Genomic DNA, 23,786 nt, shown 5'->3' with positions numbered 1-23,786 from the left:
TTGCTATCTCATGTTATTACGTGTGTTAACATGAGATAGCAATAAAATTGTTGATTTATATTATTGTATTCTCTATCTATATCTCATTGTAGTAAGATTTTAATGTTTGTTCATGAATTTTGCATCAATTGTTTAAATTATTTTCAATTTAAATATAAAATTATTTGCAAAAATCAACAACTTTGATTGACACATCAGCAGTGTATTTACAAGTGCCTTTTGCAATCTAAATTTTATAAATTATTCAGTAATAATACCAGTTGCAAGTTGAGCCGCTGCAACGTGTTTGTCTACAAATTTCATATCATTGTTTATTATCACTAGTTAGTGCATTTCATAAAATATAAATTGTTTTTCATTCGTTGAGTTAGTCAATGGCCCTGAAAAGGACCGATTTTTTTTCAACTGATGACATTATGTTTATCCTTCAAAACCACAGAGTGTGTCCTCGTCGTTTCAATGAATAGACAACATCCATGGTAGATAAGGGTATGACGAATTTTAATACAAGATTGATCATTCCAGTTTTTTGACATTATTGATAATTTAAATATATAAGAGCATATTTATATTTATCATCGCTAGCATAAAAATTTGCAAATGTAATTAAGGCTGTAGCTTGGGAATTTTTTTTTTTTTTTGTCACTTCATTAAGGCCCTCTGTTGCTAAATTTTTTTATTCGCTCCGGGCACTTGGCGGCTTAAGTGCAAGTGAGATGGAATGAGAAAGGGTTAATCCATCGGTGTAACAGATATTTTTTTATATTATGCAAAGTGCATTTGTGGATTAAATTGAACGGTGCAGTTATGAAAAATCATCCAACGATGTAGAAGCTTTATTCGTTTAAAATAAATTGATGCAACAAATACCTACATATAGTTATCAAAATTACGTGGCAATAACTGGTTCGCTGTATCGACATGGCGTCTTTCAGATTGTCAACATCAAAAATTTCAATTGTTATTCATACGTAGTGAATAATTTATTGGCCCTGAAAAGGGCCGATTTTTTTTATCAATTGATGATTATTCGTATAATATTCGTATATATTATTTATTGATTCATGTTGATCGAGTAAGTAGATGAGATGATTCAACAGCGATGTTCTCTCCAGAGACGATAGAGTTGTAAAAAAAAATTCGGCGTTTAACCCGTTCTTTAAATACTCTTTCTGGAGCAAATTGTGCTCCCACTTTTCGAGAAACTGCCAATGAGAAACGAGTCGAAATGAAGAAACGCAACGCGATTGGTGCGTAACTGCCCCTCCAAAAGGAGTAAATACGTTGCTCAAGGAAAAAATTGCCCACTCCCCGCTGAGACACCGTACGCTACGTATGTACGTGCTACATACAGACAGTTTCAACGTCTTGTAAAACTCTATCAATCTCAACATGCCTGGCCGTGGCAAAGGAGGCAAAGCAAAAACGAAGTTGAAACTTCAATTTGCAGTTGGACGTATTCATCGTCTTCTTCGCAAGGAAAACTACGCTGAACGTGTTGGTGCTAGTGCCCCAGTATAATTATTGGCTGCTGAAGTGTCCTCGAGTTAGCTGCTGCTCAGGTTGTACCTCGTTCCTGCGTCAATTATCCTGTATCCGTCCATCTGTCTGTCTGTCTGTCTACCTGTCTAATGGGGGTGAGTGATTTATTTTTCTTTAAATCGGGGTTTTTTTTTATTATTTTTTGCGTTGATTTTAATCCGCGTTTTTAATCAATTAATGATTGTTTATTTTTTCATTTTTTCTACGTGCACTAACTCGCGCTTAAATTTAGACTTTTTTTATTATTTTGATAATTCAGAGGCAGATGACAAAGTTTTAATTATTTTACCGTTGTTTACTTTTTTTTTTATCAATTTTTGGTAATATTTATATATAAAAAAACAAGAGCATATCATGAAGTAAAAAAATAAACAATCAATTATTTGAGATTTCTTTGCGTCGAGAAAAGTGATACTTTTTTGAGGGTTTTATAATAAGTAAATCATTTGCAAAATCAATTAAGTTTTTCAATATTTATTCATAGTTTTTTTTTGTTTATTATTAGCTTCAACAGAATTTGTATATATAGAGAAATTTTCTAAACATTATATTTTTTCTTTTATTTCATTGAGAGTTTTAAGAGATAGTTGATGTTAGTGATCACTCAACCAATTTTTTTTTTTTGTTTGAATACTGTTTCATTTAAATTTTTTTACGAAATCGTTATTGGCACCGATAAGGGGAAATACGGGGGCATTTACGTGTTTCACATACAACGTTTTTCCGTAACCTGTATAAATGTCCCCGGAAAATTTCCCCGTACTCGGTGCCAATAGCGTTACCGTTTTTTTTAAATCTAATATATTTTTAAAAAAACAATTCCATTATGTGAGTTTTGTTTTTCTTTAATAATTATCGGTATCGTCACTGTGCTTTACGTTTTTAAATTTTTGTAACATATTTTTTTTTTATTCTGCATACGACAGATTAATTCTTATGATTATTATTATTATTATTAAATTTAATTTCTATAGAAAATTTTCGGGCAGTAGAAATTCCTTGGCAACAAGAGAGATTTTAAAACTTTACTGATTTTTCTGTCATTATTTCATCTACCTTTAAACAATTCAATAACATTTCAATTTTAACAATTTTTTTAAAATCTACTATCATATATTTTGAAGACTTGATTTCTTCATCGGAATTTTCAATTTTAAAAATATTTTTATTCAGTGAAATAGTAGTAAATCACAGGATAATTTTTCTTTATTTTATTTTTTATAATTCCTCCACAGTTAAATACAGTCGATTAATTTTTTACTGAGCGAAGACACTGTTTTTTTTTCTATATATTTAGTCCAACGGGACTAAGCACAACTGTTTTATTTTGAGCGAGCGATAAGATTGTTTGAGAATAATATTCTCGATAACCAACAATTTGAAAAAACAAAAAAAAAAATTATTACAGTAATGAAAAATAGTCGTTGATTAATATATATTTTTGTATATAGATTGATTAGTTTATTAGTTGAGTTTAAAAATGATGATCAATAAATGTTTCATCATTTTATATACATGGACGAATATTGGACAGACAGAGAAAGATAATGCCTACAAATGCGTAGAATATGTTTTTTTTTTCTTTTTTTTTGTTATCAACAATACTTTCGCCGGCAAAAGTGGTGATATGTGTGAAGAAATTGGCAATTTTTTATTATTAACATTTTATTATTTATACTGATTAATTAATTATTATTTACGGTTATTATTACTGTGCATTTTTTAAATGGAATTGTTGATGATTATTTTTCTTTTTTTACTAATTATCATTAAACAACTAGAGACAATAAATCAATTTTAATCGAGAATAATTAATTCTTAATTCAAACAAAATTTAAATATCAATTCAATGCTAGTAAAAATAATAATAATTACTTTGATTTATTCTAAAAATTCAATTAATGATCCAAAAAAATAAACAATTATTCTCGATTTTGCATTGAAGTTATTGTCTTATAGATGCATAATATTACCACGTCCTCCACTTGAATTTATTTTTAATTTTTTCAACAGATAAAATAAAAAGCATAGAAAATATTATTTGCTTTTTTAATGAAATATTTTAACAATCAGTTTATTCAAATTCAACAACAGTGTCTATTCAAAACCAAAGTACCAGTTCAATCTGATGACGTTTATTACTTTTTTTTTTTTTATTGCGAGAAATAATATATTTCAAAAAAATTATTGCATTTCGGGATAAAAATATAATTATCATAATTAATAATTGGGAAGATTTTTATGATATTGAAGCAGTAAAAATTTATCACAGTGATGTGATTGAGAATATTATCGGAATCACGGTTTTTTTTTGTAAATTGTATTTCCTTTCATTTTTTATTTATTTATTTTTTTTTTACAAGTCTCTTTTGCGCCTTTCTATTTTCACACTTGATATTTTTTTTCTTTTTTTACAATTATTATATTTAGTTATCACGTTTTATTTTTCTTCCTTTTTTTTTGTTTTACTTTATTTTAATTTTTTGCAGTACTACTACTGCTTATGTGCTGCCAATAAAATGTTCAACTTTTTTTTTTTTTTTTTTTTTAAATCTAATTGTTAATCCTATGCTTTCGTATATTCCCTTAATTTTTGGTCTCAGTAAATTAACTTACGTCTTAATATTGTCTCTGATTATAAAATAAAACATTTTATTTTTATTATTTTTTTTTTAATATTCTCAAATTTATTTATATAATAAAACTAATTTAATGTTCAAACATTATTTTTTTTTTTTTTCGTCAAATGCTTTGTTGAGTATCTCATTTCAACAATAATTTAATTAACATACGAAATACTCTCGTTTTCCAGACGACGTATATAAATTTTAACAATTTTTTTTTTTTTTCCTAATTTTTTAAATAAATTTATCATTGTACGAGATAAAGAAAATATTTTTTCTTAATTATTATTATAAATTTTTTTTCGTAAAATAAATTTTTGAGTTTTCAACTCATTGATATTTTTATTAAATTTCTTTAAAGAAATAAAATATTATTTAAAATTAATTACTTCGACTATTTTAAAAAGCTCAGTTTGTCAATTCCTTAAATCCTCCACCGACGTTTCAATATTAATATTTAATTTTTCGTATCTAAGAAATCCGCGACTTACCACGATTATTATTCTACGGTCTTGTAATTTTTTTAAAAACTGTTCCCATTTTGTTTTATAAGCTCAAAAATTATCGGAAAAATACGCCGATAATTATTCTCCTTCACTTGCTGCATAACATTTTATTATAAAATAAATTTTTTTTTCAATTCTTTCAAAGATATATATATATATATAATAATAAAAAAAAACAAATAGAACGTTGATAGATAAAATTTGAATAATAAATTTAAAATAAATAAATAACAGTATGACCGTGAAATAATAATAATAATAAAAGACAAACAATATAATAGTGTGTTTCGTTAAAAAATAAAATAAAATGTAAATAAATAAATAAAAATTTATATAAAAAATTATAAACACGAACGATATTGTTGTCTCCAGTTGTAGAGATGTTTTGTAAGACGCAAGGATCCCCCGGTGGATTTAAATTGACTTCCACTGTGGCTTATGGGGACCCCCCCGGTGATGTCAGGTGGGTCCTCGAGGTACCCATAACGCTTTGCTAATTAAAAAAGAAAAAAAAAATTATTTAAAAATAAAATATAAATTAAAATAATAAAATTTTATTATTTTACCTTTGCTCTTGATCAACTTCAGTTTTAATTGAATTACAAAGATAAATCATATTAGCCTCTGCCGGGATCACAGCTAAATAAAACAATTTTAATTTATTATCAAAAATAATAAAACGATATTAAAATCGAACAAATAAATAAATAAATAAACTTACCGGAAATAAATTGCCTATATTCAGTTTCCAATTTTAATGCATGTTCATACATTTCTTTAGCAGCTTTGGCACTTATTTTGTCACTTGGATATCTTGAGTCTTTGACTTCTTTTATTTGTTTAGTACTTTTAAATTTAATCAATAATACAATTGGATATATTTGATGACGATGAAGTCGTTCAATTGATGCAATTGAAATGTCCAAAATACAATGTGAATTCTGTAAATAAATTAATGAAATATATATTATTATTATTATTGATGATTATAACGATAATAATAATAAAATAGGAAAAAATAAATTACCTTAGCACAAATATCTTTCACAGCCTGTACAGTAGTACACTCAAAATAACTTCCTTTTTTTCTATAATCAACATAAAGTGAATCTCTCAAGCCTTGATCAAGTGTTGCTTGTGAACAATGCATTGCTTCTGGTAAACATTTAATATATTCACCTGGAAATTCTTGTAATAATTTTGTAGCAACACATTCATTTAATGGTCCAACAATTAATATTGGTCTTAATGTTGGATAATCAAGTCTTTCAACTCTTTGATAACTTGCTGGTAAATTATCTTCATTAAGTGTACCACTATCACTGTACCATCCCATATTAACACTTGTTAATTGTGATAAATCTTTACTATCTCTACTTGATGATCTATGATGTTTTTTACGTCTAAAAAAACTTCTTCTAGCACTTGTTGTACCTCTTCTACTATTATCTGTTTCTAAATCACCAAGTGATCTTCTTAATAATAATTCTTCTTCAATTTTAAATTTACTTGGTATAATACCACATTGATGACGTCTACCAGATTGATCAACTACCCATGCACGCCAATGACCAGGTGTACCATTAAACATTGTATTATCAACATACAATATATCATCTTTATTAAAACGTAATTGTAAACTATCACCAATTTCACCAATACGATCAAACATTGCTTTAACATAAAAACTATCACCTGGTTTATCTTTAACTTCATTATAACGATCAGGCATATATTGAGCGACTAGTGTTACTTTATCAGCTGGTCGTGCTAATTCAAGTGCTGCTTGTTCAGCAGTTGCTTGACGTAAATCAACACCATTATATTCAAGTATTCTATCACCAGTACATAAACCAGCATCTTCAGCTAAACAACCAGATTGTACTGAATGTACAAATATACCAACACCATTACCACCAACTAATGATATACCTAAATTTGAACATTTACGTGTTTCAATAAATAAATAACGTGGCTCAATTGTTGGTGGAATTTTTGTACGATTTTGTTGTTGTTCTTCTTGTGTTGGACTACGTACTGTTGCATTTTGTCGTTGTAATGTTGTTATTGCTTGATTTATTTGTCCACGTGTTAATGTACCACTACGTAATGAATCAATTGTCATTGAATTTCTCATACTTTCAAGTGTTGCTGAATTACGTAATTCAGGTTTACGTATATTAATATCAAGTGATGCTGAATTACGTATTTCACGTTCACGTTCTTGTGTACCACGTACTTCCATTGATGCTGAACTACGTACTTCACGTTCACGTATAACTGGTGGCATTAATGTATTTGTTGTATCACGTTCTGGTTCAGTTGATTCATCATTTTCAATTGTTGATTTACGTGGTACTTCTGGGCTATTGCAAGGTGTTGGTGAACCACTACGACTTGCAGCCTCTTCACCACCAGCTTCTGATGAACTTGATGAACCTGAACCTTCAGTTTCGTTGTATTCTAATTAATAAATTCAAATGAATTAGTTTTTTTTTTTTTTTTTGTTCTCAAATTTTTTTTTAATAATAAAATTATTAAATTTAATATTCAAGTATATCTAATTTTTTTTTTTTATTTTCAATACTACTTTCTATGTATTAAAGTGATTAAAGTTTTTTTTTTTTTTTTTAAATTATCATTAATCATGCAGTGATTAGAAAAAAATTACAACATCAATATAATATGTTTACAACATCAAAATGACAATGAAACTTTAAATAATATTTACGTATTTTTCATTGTTAGTCGTAGTTTGGCATATCTCTTTGGATTAATTTTTTGTTAGAATTAAAAAAAAAAACACACACAAATAAAATACTTACTATCTGGACTATACTGGACCAACATTGTAATTGAATTACCACATTGTCTAAGTACATTTGCAGCTAATTGATATGTTGCGCTTCTCATATTAATACCACAGACCTCAAGTAATTGATCGCCAATTTGTAAGCCAACCTGTGATGCCAAACTATGCTCACTAACAGTTGATACAAATACACCACCACTTTTCAAGCATGATATTTGTATACCAAGTGGTTCAACTGATTTATCAATATGTACTCTTCTTAATTCACCGGGTGCTGGTGTTGGTTGATTATAACAATAATCAGGCATACTTAAACGTTTATTATTACCACATCTAACATTACCACCACCTGAATTATTACCACCATTACCACTACCAGTACCAGGACTTAATACTTCAACATGAAATGTTGGCATTGGACTACCACGATCAGATGTTCTTTCAATTGAACCAGTTGATAATTTACCAACACTATTTTTAGATGTCACACTTGGATTTGATGGTATACGAAATCTTTGATTTTCTTTTTTACGTGGAAATGTACCACCTTCATAACCATGTATATATGATGTTGGTACATCATATGCAACACCAACTGGATGATGTGGTATACGTGATTTATTATAATATAAATCCATTGATGGTGTATGATTATGACCACATAATTGGGTTAAAGGATTATAGGTTGGCTCAAAACAATATGAACGTGTATCAGGTAAACCAATTGATTCACCAGATTGTGCTGACGGTAGTGATGATGGTGATGGATAACGTGATGATGATAATGTTATTTGTTGATGCTGATGTGGGTGCGGATGCGTATGTGTAAATGGGGGAAATGAAAAATTACCAGCCAATTGTTGTCTCGGTTGATTTATTGCTGTTGTTGTTGTTGTCGATGATAATGATGACGATGCAACTGACGGATATAATTGTGAATGTGTACGATTATGTTGTAATGAATCTTGTGCTGTCAATTCATTGCTGCCAGAACTATATTGTTGTTGTTGTTGTTTTTGTACACGTCGTTTAGTATGACCATATTCACCAATATTACCCGATTTAATTATTGAATAATCAATACTTGTTTCTGATGGTGTATGACTACCAACAGAACGTCCATCAGTTGTTGATGTAGCCGATGTTGCTGATGTATCAAAATCATTAACTGATTTTTTCTCCATAGCTATATCCTTAAATTGAATTTGTGGTATAAATGATTTTTGTCCAAATAATTTACTAAAATTTTGCAATGGTGTTTCCATTGCTTTATAAACAGTATGACGATTGCTTACATTTGTAAATGACGATAGTGGTACTGGATTTGATATTTTATTATAACCAAAACTATCATATTTTGGTGGATTATTTGGTAGTACACTTAATAGTGGTCGTTCTTTTGTTCTTCTTGGATAAATAATAGTACCGGTACCATTTTGTATTATTGGACCACCACCACGTGTTTTTGGCCATGTACCACCATTTTTTTCAATTTTATTATTATCATTTGTAATTGATAATGTTGTTAAACCACCACTAATACCACTTGTTGCTGTCGTTGTTGTTGCTCCCCCGGCTGCTAATGATGATGACGTTGTTGATGATAATGATGATAATGTTGTTGCTGTACCACGTCTTTTACTTCTTTTTAATACACCATTATTATTATTATTGTTATTTGTCTTTTTATGATAACTATCAATAACTGAATCTAATTCAGCAATTGCATCTTGTTCTTGTTCAAATGTATTTGGGCTTGTATTTCTATGATTACGTTTTTTTTTATCTTCACGATCTTTACTATTACGACGACCACGTACAATATCAATTTTTTCTCTAATATTATCCCATGCATGACTAATGCCACTTGATTTTTCACTACTAACAGATTTTGATACTTTATATATACTTCTATCACCAATATTTGATGCAATATAACGTCTTTCATAATCATCAGATGTTGCTTTGAGCATCATTCTTTCTTGTTCTGTTTGTGAATAATTATTAACCATTTTTTGTTTATTATTATCTGAATTAAATTGTATTGGTGATGATGATAATGAAGATGATGTTGTTGTTGTTGTTGTTGTCATTGTCGTTGTTGTTGTTGTATCATTATTTGATAATAAAGGTAATGGTGGTATACCTTTTAATGTTGTTATTGTTAATACATCAATTGTATTATCATTTAATATTGATACAGCTTCATGTAATGATCCAACATTATCCATTGGTTTACCATTAATATTTAATACTCTATCACCAACAGCAAGATTACCATTTTTAGCTGATAAACTACCTGGTGATAATTTTGATATATAAATACCAAGTTCAAGTGTTATACCATGTGATATATTACCAATTGATAATTGTGTTGTACGTAAAAATTTACTTGTACATCTACGTCTTCTAATTGTCAATGATGCTGTACCAACATTTGATGAACGTAATGTTTCTAATATCATACGTGTTGTTACTGAGGTACAATCAATATTATTTACGCGTAATATACAATCATTAATACGTAACTTACCATCAAGTGAACTACCTGGATTAATTTGAGCAACATAAATACCCGTATCATTTGGATAATGTGGATCATCACGTCCACCAACTAATAAAAAACCAAAATCATTTGATTCTTGATATAATCTTGTTAAATCAATATGTATTGTTAATAAATCCCATTCAGTAACATCATTTTCATTATAACCATATTGATATTGACGCAATGAATTAAAATCATTATTACATTTTATCATTTCACGTAAATTTTTCAATTCTTTTAATGCTTCATTTTTTTGTTTTTTAATATCATCTGAATCTCTTAATGCACCAGCTAATTCACTAACAGCACGATCTCTTTCTTGTCGTAATGTATCACATAATGATCTTATTGATTCACGTTCAAGTACAACTTTATCACGTTCACTAAATGCCCAATCACGACGTCTTTTTGATACTTCAGCATCTGGTATTGCTTCATCCAATTGAAATTGTAATGTATCAACTATTTTACGTAATTTATCTAATTCTAAATTTGCTTGATCTAAATCATCCATTCTTTCTTTTTTACGTTTTTCATAATCACGTGTATTTGTTTCACGTTCAGCTTCTTTATTTGTAACATCACCACATTCATGATTATATGAATGTAATTCAATATGATTTTTATAATCACGTGATGTACATTCAGTATAATCACCAAATTTAAGACGTAATTTATTACATTCTTTAAGTGCTTCATCACGATCATTAAGAGCTGATGATATTTCACGTCTTAATGTTTCAGTTTGATATGACAATGTTTTTTTCTATATAAAAATAATTTTACATAAATAAATAATATCACTATGATATAATTATTCTAAAATTTTTTAATACTTACCTCATCATTAATTTGTTTATTTTGATTTTCTAAATGTGTTATTCTAGAATATGCTTGTTGTAAATCATCACCAAGTTTTTCCATTTCTTTATGTACAGTATCACGTTCACCCATTATTAAACTATATTCTTGTAATGCTGCATTTCTTTCTTCAGTTAAACGTTTCATATCTTTACTTGCTTTCATACGTAACATCATTGCTTGATTAATTTCTTTAACAGCTTCTTCATGTTGTTGTTGTACTTTTGATAATGCTTCACGATATTCATTTCTTTCACGTAATGCAATATCCCATTCACGTAAAGCTGCAGTACATTGTTGTTTTAAACCATTTCTTTCTCTAAATGCACTATTACGTTCTTGTACAATATCATCATATTGTTTTTTTAATCTTGTTACTTCTTCTTCAGCAAGTTCAAGCTATTAATAAAATCAATATTATTGTTATTCTTATTATAATTATAAATAAATACAACTATTATTATTTACCTTGTTAACTGCTGATGAATGACCAGCAATTAAATCATCATAACGTTTTCTAAGTGAATCATATTCTTCTTTAACAACTTCATATTTTTTTATTGCTGATTTATAAAGATGTGTCATTGTTTCGGCATCATTTGTATCGGTAACAAGTACCTCTTGATTTTGATTACGAAATTCATTTATTTCTTTTTGTAATGATTGTACTTCACGTTCTAAACGTTGTTTATCGTTTATTAAATCACTATATTTTCCACGTAATGCGGATGTTTCTTGTGATGTTGCTTCTAGTTGATTCATTGCTACCATGTGTTGTCCACGATAATATTCCAATTCATTTATTGTATGCTCACATCTACAAGGAGCAAAATCACACCTGTATATTTTAAACAAAAATATTATCATTGTTATTTTCAATTTATATAATATATAACAATCAATAAATTGTTGGTTTATTTTATTTTATTTTTTAAATGCAGAGTCAGTCAACTAAAAGTTTTTCAATTATTTTGCTTTTGATATTTTTTTCAATTAAATCTGTTTCTATTTGCATATTATTTTTTTTATTTATAATTTTTTTTTTTCGTTTTATATACATAGATAGATATCATCCTCATTTTTTCTTTACGCTGCGACAGGTATATCGAATTAAAAGTCTATTTTCGTTGTGAAAAAAAAAAAAAAAATATATATATGTGTATATAAAAAATAAAAATAATAAATTGAAACAATGTAGAAAAGAGAATCAATATCTCTCGATTCAACGGTTTAGCCATCTGGGTTGGCATAAAATTGCTCTTCATATATGAGTTTGCATGTTATGCATGCGGAAAACTTGGTGACACGTCTCGGGATAAGAGGTGTTCAAGATTAGCTGTTGTTATTGAAGGATAAAAAAAAAAAATAAATAATAATGCATATATGTATTGTATATAAAATAATAACAGTTTTATAACTAGGTTAAAAATTAGGTCATAGGGTTTAATCAATAGGCAAACCATGTAGTTTAATTTAATATATATGGAGCAAGGATTATTTGATGATTGAATATATAATAATAGAATTAAACTCAATGAAAATAATGAAAAAAAAAAAACAAAAGAAAAAACACAAACAAACAAACCGTCTAACAGTATCTGAATGTTGATGTCTCAGTAATTGAAGTTCCAGCGTTTGATCGCATTGCGAACCATCATAATCACTACGACACTCGGAACCACCAACTGGACTTCCAACACTGCCGTATCCACCACTATCCCGTTCTACAGTACGACAATAATAAATAATACAAAAATAAAAATGAACAAACAAAAAAAAAAAAAAGAGTTAAATAAAAACATATAACCAGGAACTGATAAGAATGAGAAATTACGACAAATGATAACTTTACATACACTCAGGTAGAAAAAATAAATAAATAAATAAAAACAAAACGTGTGTGTTGTGGAATAAAAAAATATAGGTATATATTTTTATTTGACTTGTGTTATTGTGTTCTTACCCATGTTGGATGTTCCATCTGGAAAAATTATTAACAATAATTACAAGTTTACAAAAAATTATATTAAAAATTAGCTTATTAATGTTATTTTATTATTAGTTTATTTTTAAACTTGATATATATATATTTTTAAATTAAATAATTTACATTTATTTGTTTATTAAAAATTATTATAATAATAAATTCAAGTTAGCTTTGAGAATATTAGTAGTTTACTGAAAGAGAAATGAATCTCTTGTAAGTCTAGCTTTCACCTAGAAAAGAAACTCCCAGGTCACGCATGTAAGCACCAGTGCTTCTTTGTGTTTTTATATATATTATTTATAATAAATTTCATTTTTTAAAAAAAATACAATAATAAATAAATTTAAAAAATCATCTTTTTTATTAGTCATCAAGTTGAATCAAGTTAAAATGATTTATAATATTTTTTTTTTTTTAATAATAACATTAAAATATATATTGTTAAATATTAAAAAATTAAAAATGACATACCACTGCTATCAACGCTGTCCAGAGATGATGCACCAGAAGCCATGCCACTGTGTCTCGTTGCCAACCTGGCTAATCACACCTGGCCTTTATTTGTCCTCATTGAGTATATTTTTAAATCAACAGTAGTTTTTTAAAAAATAATTTATTTATTATTCATTTATTCAGCTACATGTAAATAATTATTATCCTGAAAATAAATCAATCATTAGCAAAAATTATTCACTCAATTATTTTACTCACAATAATTAGCACTTAAATCAAAACATTTAAACAATAATCACACGATGACATTTCTTTTTATTATTTTGTATTCCTCTCTCTTTTTTTTTTATCGTAATGAAAATTAAAATTACTTATCAAAAATATAATTAATAAATTATATACTAATGATAATAATTAATATAAAAATTAATCTTACATTAATTATAATCATTTTTAAATATATTATAAAAATGACAACTTTAAATGAATGACTGTAGTTTTTTTTATCTTTCTTTATTTATTTATTTTTCTTTTTTTTTTTGGTAGACACAGGTGAATTTCGTATGAAATCCCAGGTGTATTTTCCTGGATCATACAGGTCACAACTTGGATGTAGCCTAACGTTGAGTGAGAAACTAAAAAAAAAAAAATTAAAAGGCTTATGTTTTCCAAATGGCTAGTATATTTTCGAAATATATATATTTCCCATCTTTCTCATACTTTTTAATATTATATGATGATGTGTCTCTCTGTGTATACACACAAGTTTTAAACATCAAACTTGATTTTTTTTTTTTTATTTAAAGAATAAAAAAGAAGAAAAAATGATTTCTTTACTCCAAAAAAAATATATTTATTAATATATTATTGATATTAATTAATTGTTTAATATTAATTTTATATTTTACTCCATTTAATTTATTTATTGATATCTTAAATTATCTTGTTATCATTTTATTATCAATTGTCATGTCGATGAAGTTGCTACTGATAATATATCTCATTATTATTTTTATCTTATTTTTTGTTTCTTTTTATTTATTTTGTTATTTTTTTTAAATCACTATCTTTGATATCTATTTAACTTGTTCACTATCTATTAATCTTGATTAATATATATTTATTACAAAAGTGTATACATGTATTTGTATTTTAATTTTTATAATAAATATTAACTCCAACACTGATGGTTTATATGTGGAGTATTATTAAAATACACTGTCACTTTTTAAACATTTATTATTGTTGAAGAAATGTCATCGTGGTATTGTTGATAATTTGGGTTTGTTTTTTTTTTTTTCTTTTTCGTTGAAATTTTATCAAGTTTATATGCGGCCTCACCTGTTTAACAATTGAGCCTGACAATTAGCCATTTTTCATTCGCTATTGCGAAGCACTGCGAAGACCGATATTCACAGTTTCACACTACTTCGGTAATAAACATTTATCGTCGACACAGTCGACAACCAACACACACACACGCACTCACAGCACATACACATATAAATATTGTTGTTAAAAAAAAAAGTATTTTTAAATGTCGCCAGAGGTGCTTTTATGACGTCATTAATTGTCGTGTATAATTTTTTTTTTTCATCAAAAGATGGCACTGTTTGTTTTAAAAAAATGCGGCAGTTTCTTTTTTTTTATTTAAATAAAAGCTTATGAGGGAAAATTAAGGAAATAAATTATTAATCAAAGGTTAATTAAATATTAAATTAAATGGATGTTTCTTTTATAAATTATTTTGACAAATCATAAATTTTATTGTTATTTTTTTCACAAGTATACAGATTGTTATTTATTTATTTGGAGTATATTATTTTGAGCTAGTGAATTAAGCATGATAAGGATATAATTAATTTTTAATAATACAAAAAACTATTTACTGTTTTTTTCTTCTTCGTTAGCTCATTCATGTATCAAACTTCTTATTTTTTTTTCTACTTGTTTATTTGGTTTAAATTTGTTCGAAATACTCTTGGTGGTTTCGATTGATTTTGTCAAATTTATATTAGAATTGCTGGTTGCTCATCCAATATAAAAATATAAAATATAAATATTTTTTTTCAATTTATTTATCTTTTTTAAAATATTTATTTATGGAAAAATAATTTTTTCTATATATAATATTTAATTCTCTTCCTTTATTCCTTCTTATATATTTTAATTTTATTTTAGGTTTGTTTACAATAACTAATTTATTAAAAATGTTATTCGTTTTGTTTTTAAATAATACGTATATAATTATTTATTTTTTTCAAACATTTTTATTGCAACTTTTTTTTTTTAATTCTATATAATTTTCATTTCCAATGGTTTTTTCTTTTCTAAATTATTTTTTAAGTATAATATTGTTGTCGTTACAGTGACTCCGACCAATTGACAATAATTTTTTTTAATAATATTTGTACATTTTCATTTTTAATAATAAAAAATTTTTAAATTTAGTGATATCTTTGAGTATATTAGAACATTAACAATGCCCATTCGAACTATCAAATTATTTACACAGCTGTAATGCCACATGGTGCTTGTCACATATCCCTGAACCATCTTCTTATTTATTTTTTTTTATAATTTTCTTTTTATACATACTTTCATTCAGTATCTAAAAATAATATAAACATAAAATAAAAAATTAAATTAAAAGAAAAATACTTGCAGTTTATTTAATGAATTATTTTTTTTCTTTTTTTGGCAAGTTTATTAGTAATACAAAAAAAAAATTATATTTTAATGAAAAAAAAGCAATAAATTGTAGTAGATAAAAATAAGAAAAATGAAACTTGAGAAAAAAACAAATAAAACAAACAATAGATTGTGAAAGAAAAACATTTTTTTTTTTAAATTAAAGAGATGAATGATAGTGACGTTATATGTTAAACTTTGGTATTTGTTATTGATCGATTGAGTGTCAGGGAATCAAGACAATAAAGCACTTATTCATTGATATATACACGAAAATATAAAAATACAACTAACGGTTGTCTTCCTTTTCTTTTTTTGTTTTCTATTTCTTCATATTTTCTTTTCATCTTAATAATAAATCATTATTGTAAAATGCATTATAAAACAATAGATCAGGCGTGTATATAAACTAATTAAACAAAAGAACTTAAATTTATTTAAAAAAAAAAAAAAAAGACAAAACAAATTTTGGTTTAGTGCTATGATCTTACGTACTGATAGAAATCCCACGATCAAGATTGTTATTTTTTTTTTATAATATACATCGATGAAACTTTATCCTTTTTATTTTTTTATATCTTTTTTTTATACTTTAAGATAATTTTTTCTTGATAATATTATTGTTCTATGATTCACACGCGCGTCCAAAATAAATGACAATTGTATAAGAAAATAGATTGCGACAATTGTAATGTGCCTCAATGTTTGATATTATTATGAAACTCAATATAATAAAGATCAGTGTGAAGTTGAAATTAAAGTGCGATAATAAATAAACCAAAGATCGATCATTGTATTTAGGATTTTTTAAATTGCATCAATTTTATAGATCATTTAATATTACCAATTTTGATTAAATATTTGTTATCATGATTTTATATTCAAATTTAAATATATATATATTTTTTTTTGTTTATTTTTAACACACTAATAAACACCCAGATTTTAATTCTTTTTATTTAAAACATCAGTAATAAACACACAACTGTTTTTATTTTTTATTTTTTTGTGTAACTGGAATATAGTTTATATTTAAAACACATGTATTTTATTTTATTTTATTTTCATTAATAAACACAACGTTTTTTAATTTTTTCAATTATTTTTGTTTTTATTTGATCATTTTTTTTGTTTTTTATTCAATGATAAACATTTAATTTTTTCAAATATTGGTAAACAGCGTTACTATTAATTATACTTATAAATATTATTATTTTGATATAAATATATATCAATTGAGGATAATTATAATCCTTTATTTTGTTTTTTTACTTTATAATAGAAATTTTTTTTGATAAATATTTTTATGTTTTATATCAGAGATAATGTCCATTTGGATGTAAAAATATCTTACTCTTTTCAATAATAGATCTTAATCTCATCATTTAATATCTTCATCAATTGACATATGAGGGATCTAATAATTATCTTAATTATCTATGACAATAAATTAACATTTAAATACTTAAGTAGACGGATATATAATCAGTTAATCAATAATATTAATCCTGCCGCGGTATTTCGTTGTTTAAACTTGTATTTTTTTTTCTTTTTTTTTATTTTCTTCAATTTTTGTTTGGTCAGTATTCAGTCCATAAGCATAAAACATCTCAAAGAAATAATTGAATATATATTTTTTTTTTTTCGATAGATTACATGCTGAAAAATAAACATTGAAATTATTTTTTATATTTCAACAATAAAAACATATTTTTATTGATATATTTTTATTGTTAAATGATATTTTAAACATTCATTTTTTATTGTTGTCGCCTGCTTCTACTGTTTAATCTCAGTAGAAGAAAAAAAAAAAAAAAAACAAACAAATTTCTTTTCTTGTCATAGGGACAATTAAATATATAATTTTCTCTATATATATATAACATCTTAAATAATTTGATAAATATAAATTTAAACAGCCGAAGCATGATGTTCATTGCTATCAACAGAAATACTGGTTGTACATTCTTTCAACATTTGTCTAAGTCGTAAGATCTCTTTGGAAGCCAAAGAAAGATCAGCTTGAAGCTGTAATTCTTTTTCGCGTAATTGCTTTAAATCTCTTTGACAAGTCTAAATGAAACAAACAAAAAAAAAAATTGAATTAATTCATATTGATTCATTTTTGAAGTTTATAATTTGTATTATTGAAAAAAAAAAAAAAATTAATACATACCACATTTTGCTTTAACAAGTCCAGCTTGTCGCATTTTAAACTATTTACTTCTAGCTTAAGAACATCAGCATTATCAACAGCACTATCTTTACGTTTTGCTGCATCATTTGCCTCAGCTGAGCTCATTGATTCCATTCCAGTGTCACTATCAGCAATAATATTCGGATCTAAATCCAAGTCACTATTCAATGAACTATCATCACTTTCATAAAAATTACGATGACCATTTTGTCCATTTTTTTGACCTCTTGATGAATCACCATCACGTGATTTATCACGAATAACAAGTGCATACCTTGAATCTCTTGGTGCATTATTATTATTTATTGCATTTTGCATACTAGCACCTGGTACTGGATGGATTGTTATTTGACGATAACCAGTACTTTCATTTAATAAAAGTTTAATTGTTGGATCATGACTATCACCAGTTGATTGATTACTATCTAAACTAGATACACTTGGACTTCGTTGTTCTGAATCTGCACTGTTACTTGCTTTTGGTGAACTAGTTGTAGCACGTGGTTCAACTGATTGTTTTAAACTTGTTTGTGATATTTGTCGTACTGTTGGTGATCTAATTGATCCAGGTTGTGATGATTTACGTGATGATTCACCAGATGAATTTCTCGTACGAGAAGTCAATACTTTACGTACATTTTCAAGAAAACGGTTACCTGAACCAGTTGTATTTGATGTTGCTTCACTTGATAATGAACCATTTTCATAAATTGGATCACAGCCTAAAAATTCAGTCGTTTTTTCACGTAGATCTTCAATAAGAGACTCTAATAATGCTGCTCTTGTACGATGCTAAATTAAATAAATAAATAAATAATGATAAAAATTTATTTTTAAACAATAAATGATAAGATAATGCATCAATATTCTTACCTCAAGTTGTGAAAATTTATCTGCTTTATATGCAGCTGTCTCGGCATTAATTAATTTTGTCAATAGAAAATTTTTAAATTCATGTCCTCGAAAAAATACTGATGGTATTGGAAGAGATGGACCAAACCATGGTACATCTTTACGTGCAGTAACACTGACTTTGTAACGTGTATATTTTGTACATGGCTGAATGACCTGTACAACAATAAATACATGAAGAAATTGACTTGCAATCATATCAGGACTAAATGGTGTAGCTTCTTCTTGAAATATAATTGCAACAATATCATTTCCAATATGTCGTTTTCTTTGTAATTGTTGACTATCTGTTGCACTGTGTGGTAACATTGAAGATACATGAAATAATATTTCACGACCACGAAAACTTGTGAATAATGCTTTATCACCAGTTATTCTATCAAGTCCTCCACAATACCTGCATAAAAAAATATTCTTTCCCTTAGTATACAGCTATTATATAAATAGTATAATAAATAAATAAATAACGGTTCAATTTTAATTACCCATTGTGTGTTTGTAAATTTATGGTATCTCCCATCATGTCAATAAATTCTTGTAATGCTGGTGTTATACCAACATTACCAAATAATTGTTCTTCAGTTATTTGTCCTTTTAGTTGATGTAAAATACCAAATTTATAATTTGCTACATTACTGTGCTCGTCATACTTTAAAATCAGTGATTGTGAATCAGAGCACATTACTGGTTTTAAAGTTTTCAGAACTGTTGTTGAGCTCATAGCCTGTATCCAAAAAAAAAAAAAAAATAAAATAACAAACATTATTACTATTTATTTATTAAATCAAATTAAATTTATAAAAAAAAATCTAATTACCCTTATCATTTTTGCTGGTGTCGGAATATCACCAAGAGTTTCAAAAGGTATTAACTCGTGTCTTGAACCTTCAGGAACTCTAAACATAACTCTCCATTGATCAAATCCAGATATTGTTTCTGATTTTATAGATATTAATAACGGTCTGTCTTCAGCATCTCTACCAAACAAATTAAAATGATCCTGAAAACAAAAAATATTAATTTAGTTAGTGATATTCTTCGGTAAAGTAGAATAATTAATAATAATTTAAATATTTAAAAATTGTAAAAATTTTTTATATTAAAAATAATGATATTTTATCAACTGTGGCATTTAAATACGCAGAATAATTTTTCTAATAATAGTATAGTAAACAGACACGCATGTACAATGCACTCATGCAATTAAATTACAACAATGCAACCGAGTTAGCATAAACACACATACAGTGCATACAATCAACATGAACTCTAGGCAAACAAGCCACATATAATTTCACTCTTTTACATTGCATCTCGTTGTTGTTAAATTCTATACTCGTTTAGAATAAATATCTCAAATATGCGGTCATTTCCGGAGATTAGGTTTATACCTAATTTACTAATAATTAATACGTAATAATTTTTTTTTTATTTAAAACCGTTTATATAATTTTATAATTTTGTTGGATAAATATTTTTTTTTTCTTATGAACCCTAAATTTTGAGGAAACAAATTTATGTTGTTATTTTTTAATTTTAATTAAATTTAATTGCTTTTTTTATATTTAAAAAATATTTTATTTAATTCATTGAATAATGTATTTTTAATTTTTTAATAAGTTTAACTTTATTGAGAATACTTATAACTGGAAAGAAATGAATAATAATAAAAACAAGATATTTTTATTAATGGTAAATTCAATCTTGAATTATACAGCAACAGTTATTATTCAATCAGTGGGTCAATGATTGGTATCATATGCAATCATCCAACGATCGTAATTTAATCGAAATATATTAAAATAATTAATATAATCATGCAAATCATTCAGATAAAAACTCGTCGATATATATATTTTTAAACATTTTTTACTGTTACTTTTATTCTCGCGGTAATATTTTATTTTAGAATTGCTTTGAAACACTTTACTACATTTTAAACGTTTATATTAATAAACAAAGTGTGTCAAAAATCTATGAGTAATATTCAGAACCAGTTCAAAAAAATATATAAATTTAAAGATAAAAGAAAGAAAAAAATTTTTTTTTTTAATTTTAAACATAAACTTTGGGCTTTCTGCCAATTTTTTTACATTGAAAATTATTGCCAATGTTTATTGTTGTGAAATTTTTAACATATGATAAATTATCATTTTTATATTTTTTTTATTATCAATATAAAAATAACAATATTGAGGATAAAATTAAAAATATATTATAATAAATAAATAAACATCAAACAAGTGGAAAAGATAAAAAAAAAATTGAATAAATAAAAAATAAAGTGTCGTGATAAAAATAAAAATAATCTGAGGCTTAACCAGAAAACTCACTGATAATTGATCTAGAAATAACTGAAACGATTTTATTTTATTTTTTCCATTTTCAATCTCAGATCGTTCAATTTTATTTTGTATGTATCAATTTTTTTTTTTTTTAATTGAATGAGTGTGTAACAAAACGCTTGAGGCAATAACGAGTATAAAAAAAAAAAAGTAAGTCAAGTAATATCAAGCACGTGTAATGAGATCGTTGTGGTTAAAATGCCTCTTGCGTGTTCTTGAAACTTACTGATATAAATTATGTGCAAATAAGGATAATATGGACAGCAAATGATCAAGGATCATTCGATTGATTATCTTTCTAATTTTCAACTCTATTAACTGTTGAAATAAATATACTTAATTACACATTTGTGTGTACTAAATGTTTTCACATTTATCGAGTTATAAAATACATAATTAATAAATTAATTTAATCGAAATAATTTTATTTCTCTTCATTCTACTTAGCTATACATTTAGCATATCAAATGAAATTTAGTTTTTTGAATTTTCAAGTTTTTTTAAATATATATTTCAACAAGTAATGTGTTGAGAATTTAAAAGATATTTATTCTCACTTTAATCTGTATTTTATAGTTGTGTTAAAATTAGTTTTTATATATGAGTCAGAAATTATTGTTTGGATAACATGCCACACTGGAAAAATTCATCAGAGCATGAACCACAAACTTGTCAATGTAAAATCACTTGATATATTTATGACAGCAATTTGGTTTGTTATCTTGCATAACCAATGACATCACATTGCTTTTAAAAAAATAATATGACATACATTTAAATTTGAAGATATAAAACTAATCTCATGATAAAATAGCTATTTTTTTTTTTTTTTTATTCAATAATCTATAGAAAATAAATATTTTTATTTGTAATTTGATAGCCCACACTCTAAAGTGATTTATTTTGTTTATAAAAATATTTTAAACTTTTGCCAAGTAAAATTATAAAAACTATGTATCAAGTAGTTGAAAAAAAAACAAGAAATATTTATTTTCTACAAACGTATTTTAAAAAAAGACTGGTAAAGAGAACAAACGGTATTTAGTTCACAAATGCCGTTGTCGAGATTTTCTATGGCTCATAACAAGATAGTTAAAGATAAAAAAAATAAAAAATAAAAAAGACATTTAAAATTATATTGTTTAAATAAAAATCAACAAATGAAATATATAAATTTGTAGTTTAATATTCATAAAAAATTATAAGTTTGAAAAGGAATACAGAAGTAAAAAAATAAAACACATTTTCAAGTGAATTATATTGCAAAATAAAAAAATAAGCCTACATCCCCCATAATTAAGCATCAAGTTTGGTTAATAAATGAACAAAGAGTGTAAAAAGAATATGAAATAAAAAATAAAAAAAAAATTTCAAACAAAGATAGGTAGATTGAAAAAAATTACTATGAGAACGTTCCCACTCCCACGCCTGGAGTACTCTTTTCCTGGGTATCTTGTCAGGTCTTTAGTGGATATATATACACGAACACCATAAACCATATCATCATCATGATGCATATATAAATATATGTCTATATATTATATATATACATACAAATGTGTAAAGTATATATGAACAACAAAATGAAACAAATAATTTTTTTCTCTATCCATTTATTCATCTATTCATATTATTATTTTTTTTTATTTTAAGAATCTAACTGAACAAGTAAACGAATATTTTTTTCTTTGTTCTATTCTCTTAGTTTCATTAACAGTTGTTTTTTTTTTTTCTTGTTCTAATAATTTATTCTTTTAAATGTTTATCTTGGATTTTTTTTAATCTGATAAAAATCTAGTTTAATTTGTCATTTTCTTTTTTTTTTTCTTTATTCATATCATTGAACTTTGTGTAGGCAATTGATGTTTATTTATTTAATTTTTCTTTCTATTTTTTTTTTTTGTTAAATATATACTTGTAATGATTGCATGAATTTTCCAAACAAACCCACATGCAAATTAAAAAGCAACATGTTAAGAGAAGAGGAAATATAACAAAAATAAAAAAAAAGGGGAAAATAGAGAGGAAAAAGGGGCTCAGATTGTTTTTAATATTATATTACGTATGTATTTGTGAAATGTATATATCAAACATGTTTTTCAAAGTGCGTGGGCAATTCGTGGTGTATGCATGTTGATGAATTTTTTTTTGTTTGAATGTACGATTATAAATTTAAATACATTTATTCATGACAAAATCGATGAGCATTGATGTTTGTGTCATATATCAAATGAATGATAATCGAAAAATAAATACAGCTAAACAAAGGTTCATATGAATAATTTAGAAACAAAAAAAAACAACAACA

At 25.8% G+C, this 23,786-nt stretch overlaps 2 protein-coding genes across 14 annotated transcripts in view; both read right to left on the bottom strand.

The window, feature by feature from the left end:
* Positions 1-2,828: 2,828 nt before the first annotated feature.
* Positions 2,829-14,844, bottom strand: LOC122857586 (disks large homolog 5-like). 11 transcript variants are annotated; one of them, XM_044159890.1, is made up of 13 exons: positions 14,675-14,837; positions 13,352-13,538; positions 12,857-12,874; positions 12,479-12,617; positions 11,362-11,731; positions 10,873-11,292; positions 8,780-10,798; positions 8,335-8,677; positions 7,498-7,758; positions 5,700-7,135; positions 5,394-5,613; positions 5,239-5,311; positions 2,829-5,165 (listed from the first exon to the last, which is right to left on the bottom strand). In XM_044159890.1, the coding sequence occupies exons 2-13, from the start codon at positions 13,392-13,394 to the stop codon at positions 5,132-5,134; spliced, it is 5,376 nt and encodes a 1,791-aa protein (XP_044015825.1). In that variant the 5' UTR covers positions 13,395-13,538; positions 14,675-14,837; the 3' UTR covers positions 2,829-5,131. The 11 variants fall into 11 exon arrangements, with proteins under 11 accessions (XP_044015825.1, XP_044015815.1, XP_044015783.1 ...); XM_044159880.1 differs by having other exon boundaries at positions 8,335-10,798; XM_044159848.1 differs by having other exon boundaries at positions 7,498-8,677.
* A 1,363-nt stretch (positions 14,845-16,207) lies between these two features.
* The window catches only part of LOC122856716 (rap1 GTPase-activating protein 1-like), a 47,285-nt gene continuing 39,706 nt past the window's right edge, over positions 16,208-23,786 (bottom strand). For all 3 annotated transcript variants that reach the window (XM_044158510.1, XM_044158502.1, XM_044158518.1), the window contains 5 exons: positions 19,951-20,133; positions 19,619-19,857; positions 19,095-19,530; positions 18,201-19,013; positions 16,208-18,097 (listed from right to left, as the gene is read on the bottom strand). In XM_044158510.1, coding sequence (XP_044014445.1) covers positions 17,936-18,097; positions 18,201-19,013; positions 19,095-19,530; positions 19,619-19,857; positions 19,951-20,133 — 1,833 coding nt within the window. In that variant the 3' untranslated portion in view covers positions 16,208-17,935. The remainder of the gene's footprint in view (positions 18,098-18,200; positions 19,014-19,094; positions 19,531-19,618; positions 19,858-19,950; positions 20,134-23,786) is intronic.

This window comes from Aphidius gifuensis, linkage group LG1 (genome assembly GCF_014905175.1).
Source record: "Aphidius gifuensis isolate YNYX2018 linkage group LG1, ASM1490517v1, whole genome shotgun sequence".
NCBI lineage: Eukaryota > Metazoa > Arthropoda > Insecta > Hymenoptera > Braconidae > Aphidius > Aphidius gifuensis.
This window is presented reverse-complemented; position numbering and strand designations above follow the sequence as displayed.

Bases quoted from the DNA above. Each gene is read 5' to 3' on its own strand.
- LOC122857586 (XM_044159834.1), bottom strand. From the start codon at position 13,394: ATGGCTTCTGGTGCATCATCTCTGGACAGCGTTGATAGCAGTG. The intron at 7,136-7,497 runs GTAAGTATTTTA...TTTATTAATTAG, and splicing joins GGTCCAGTATAGTCCAGATA to AATACAACGAAACTGAAGGT. The intron at 5,312-5,393 runs GTAAGTTTATTT...TGTTTTATTTAG, and splicing joins ATATAGGCAATTTATTTCCG to CTGTGATCCCGGCAGAGGCT.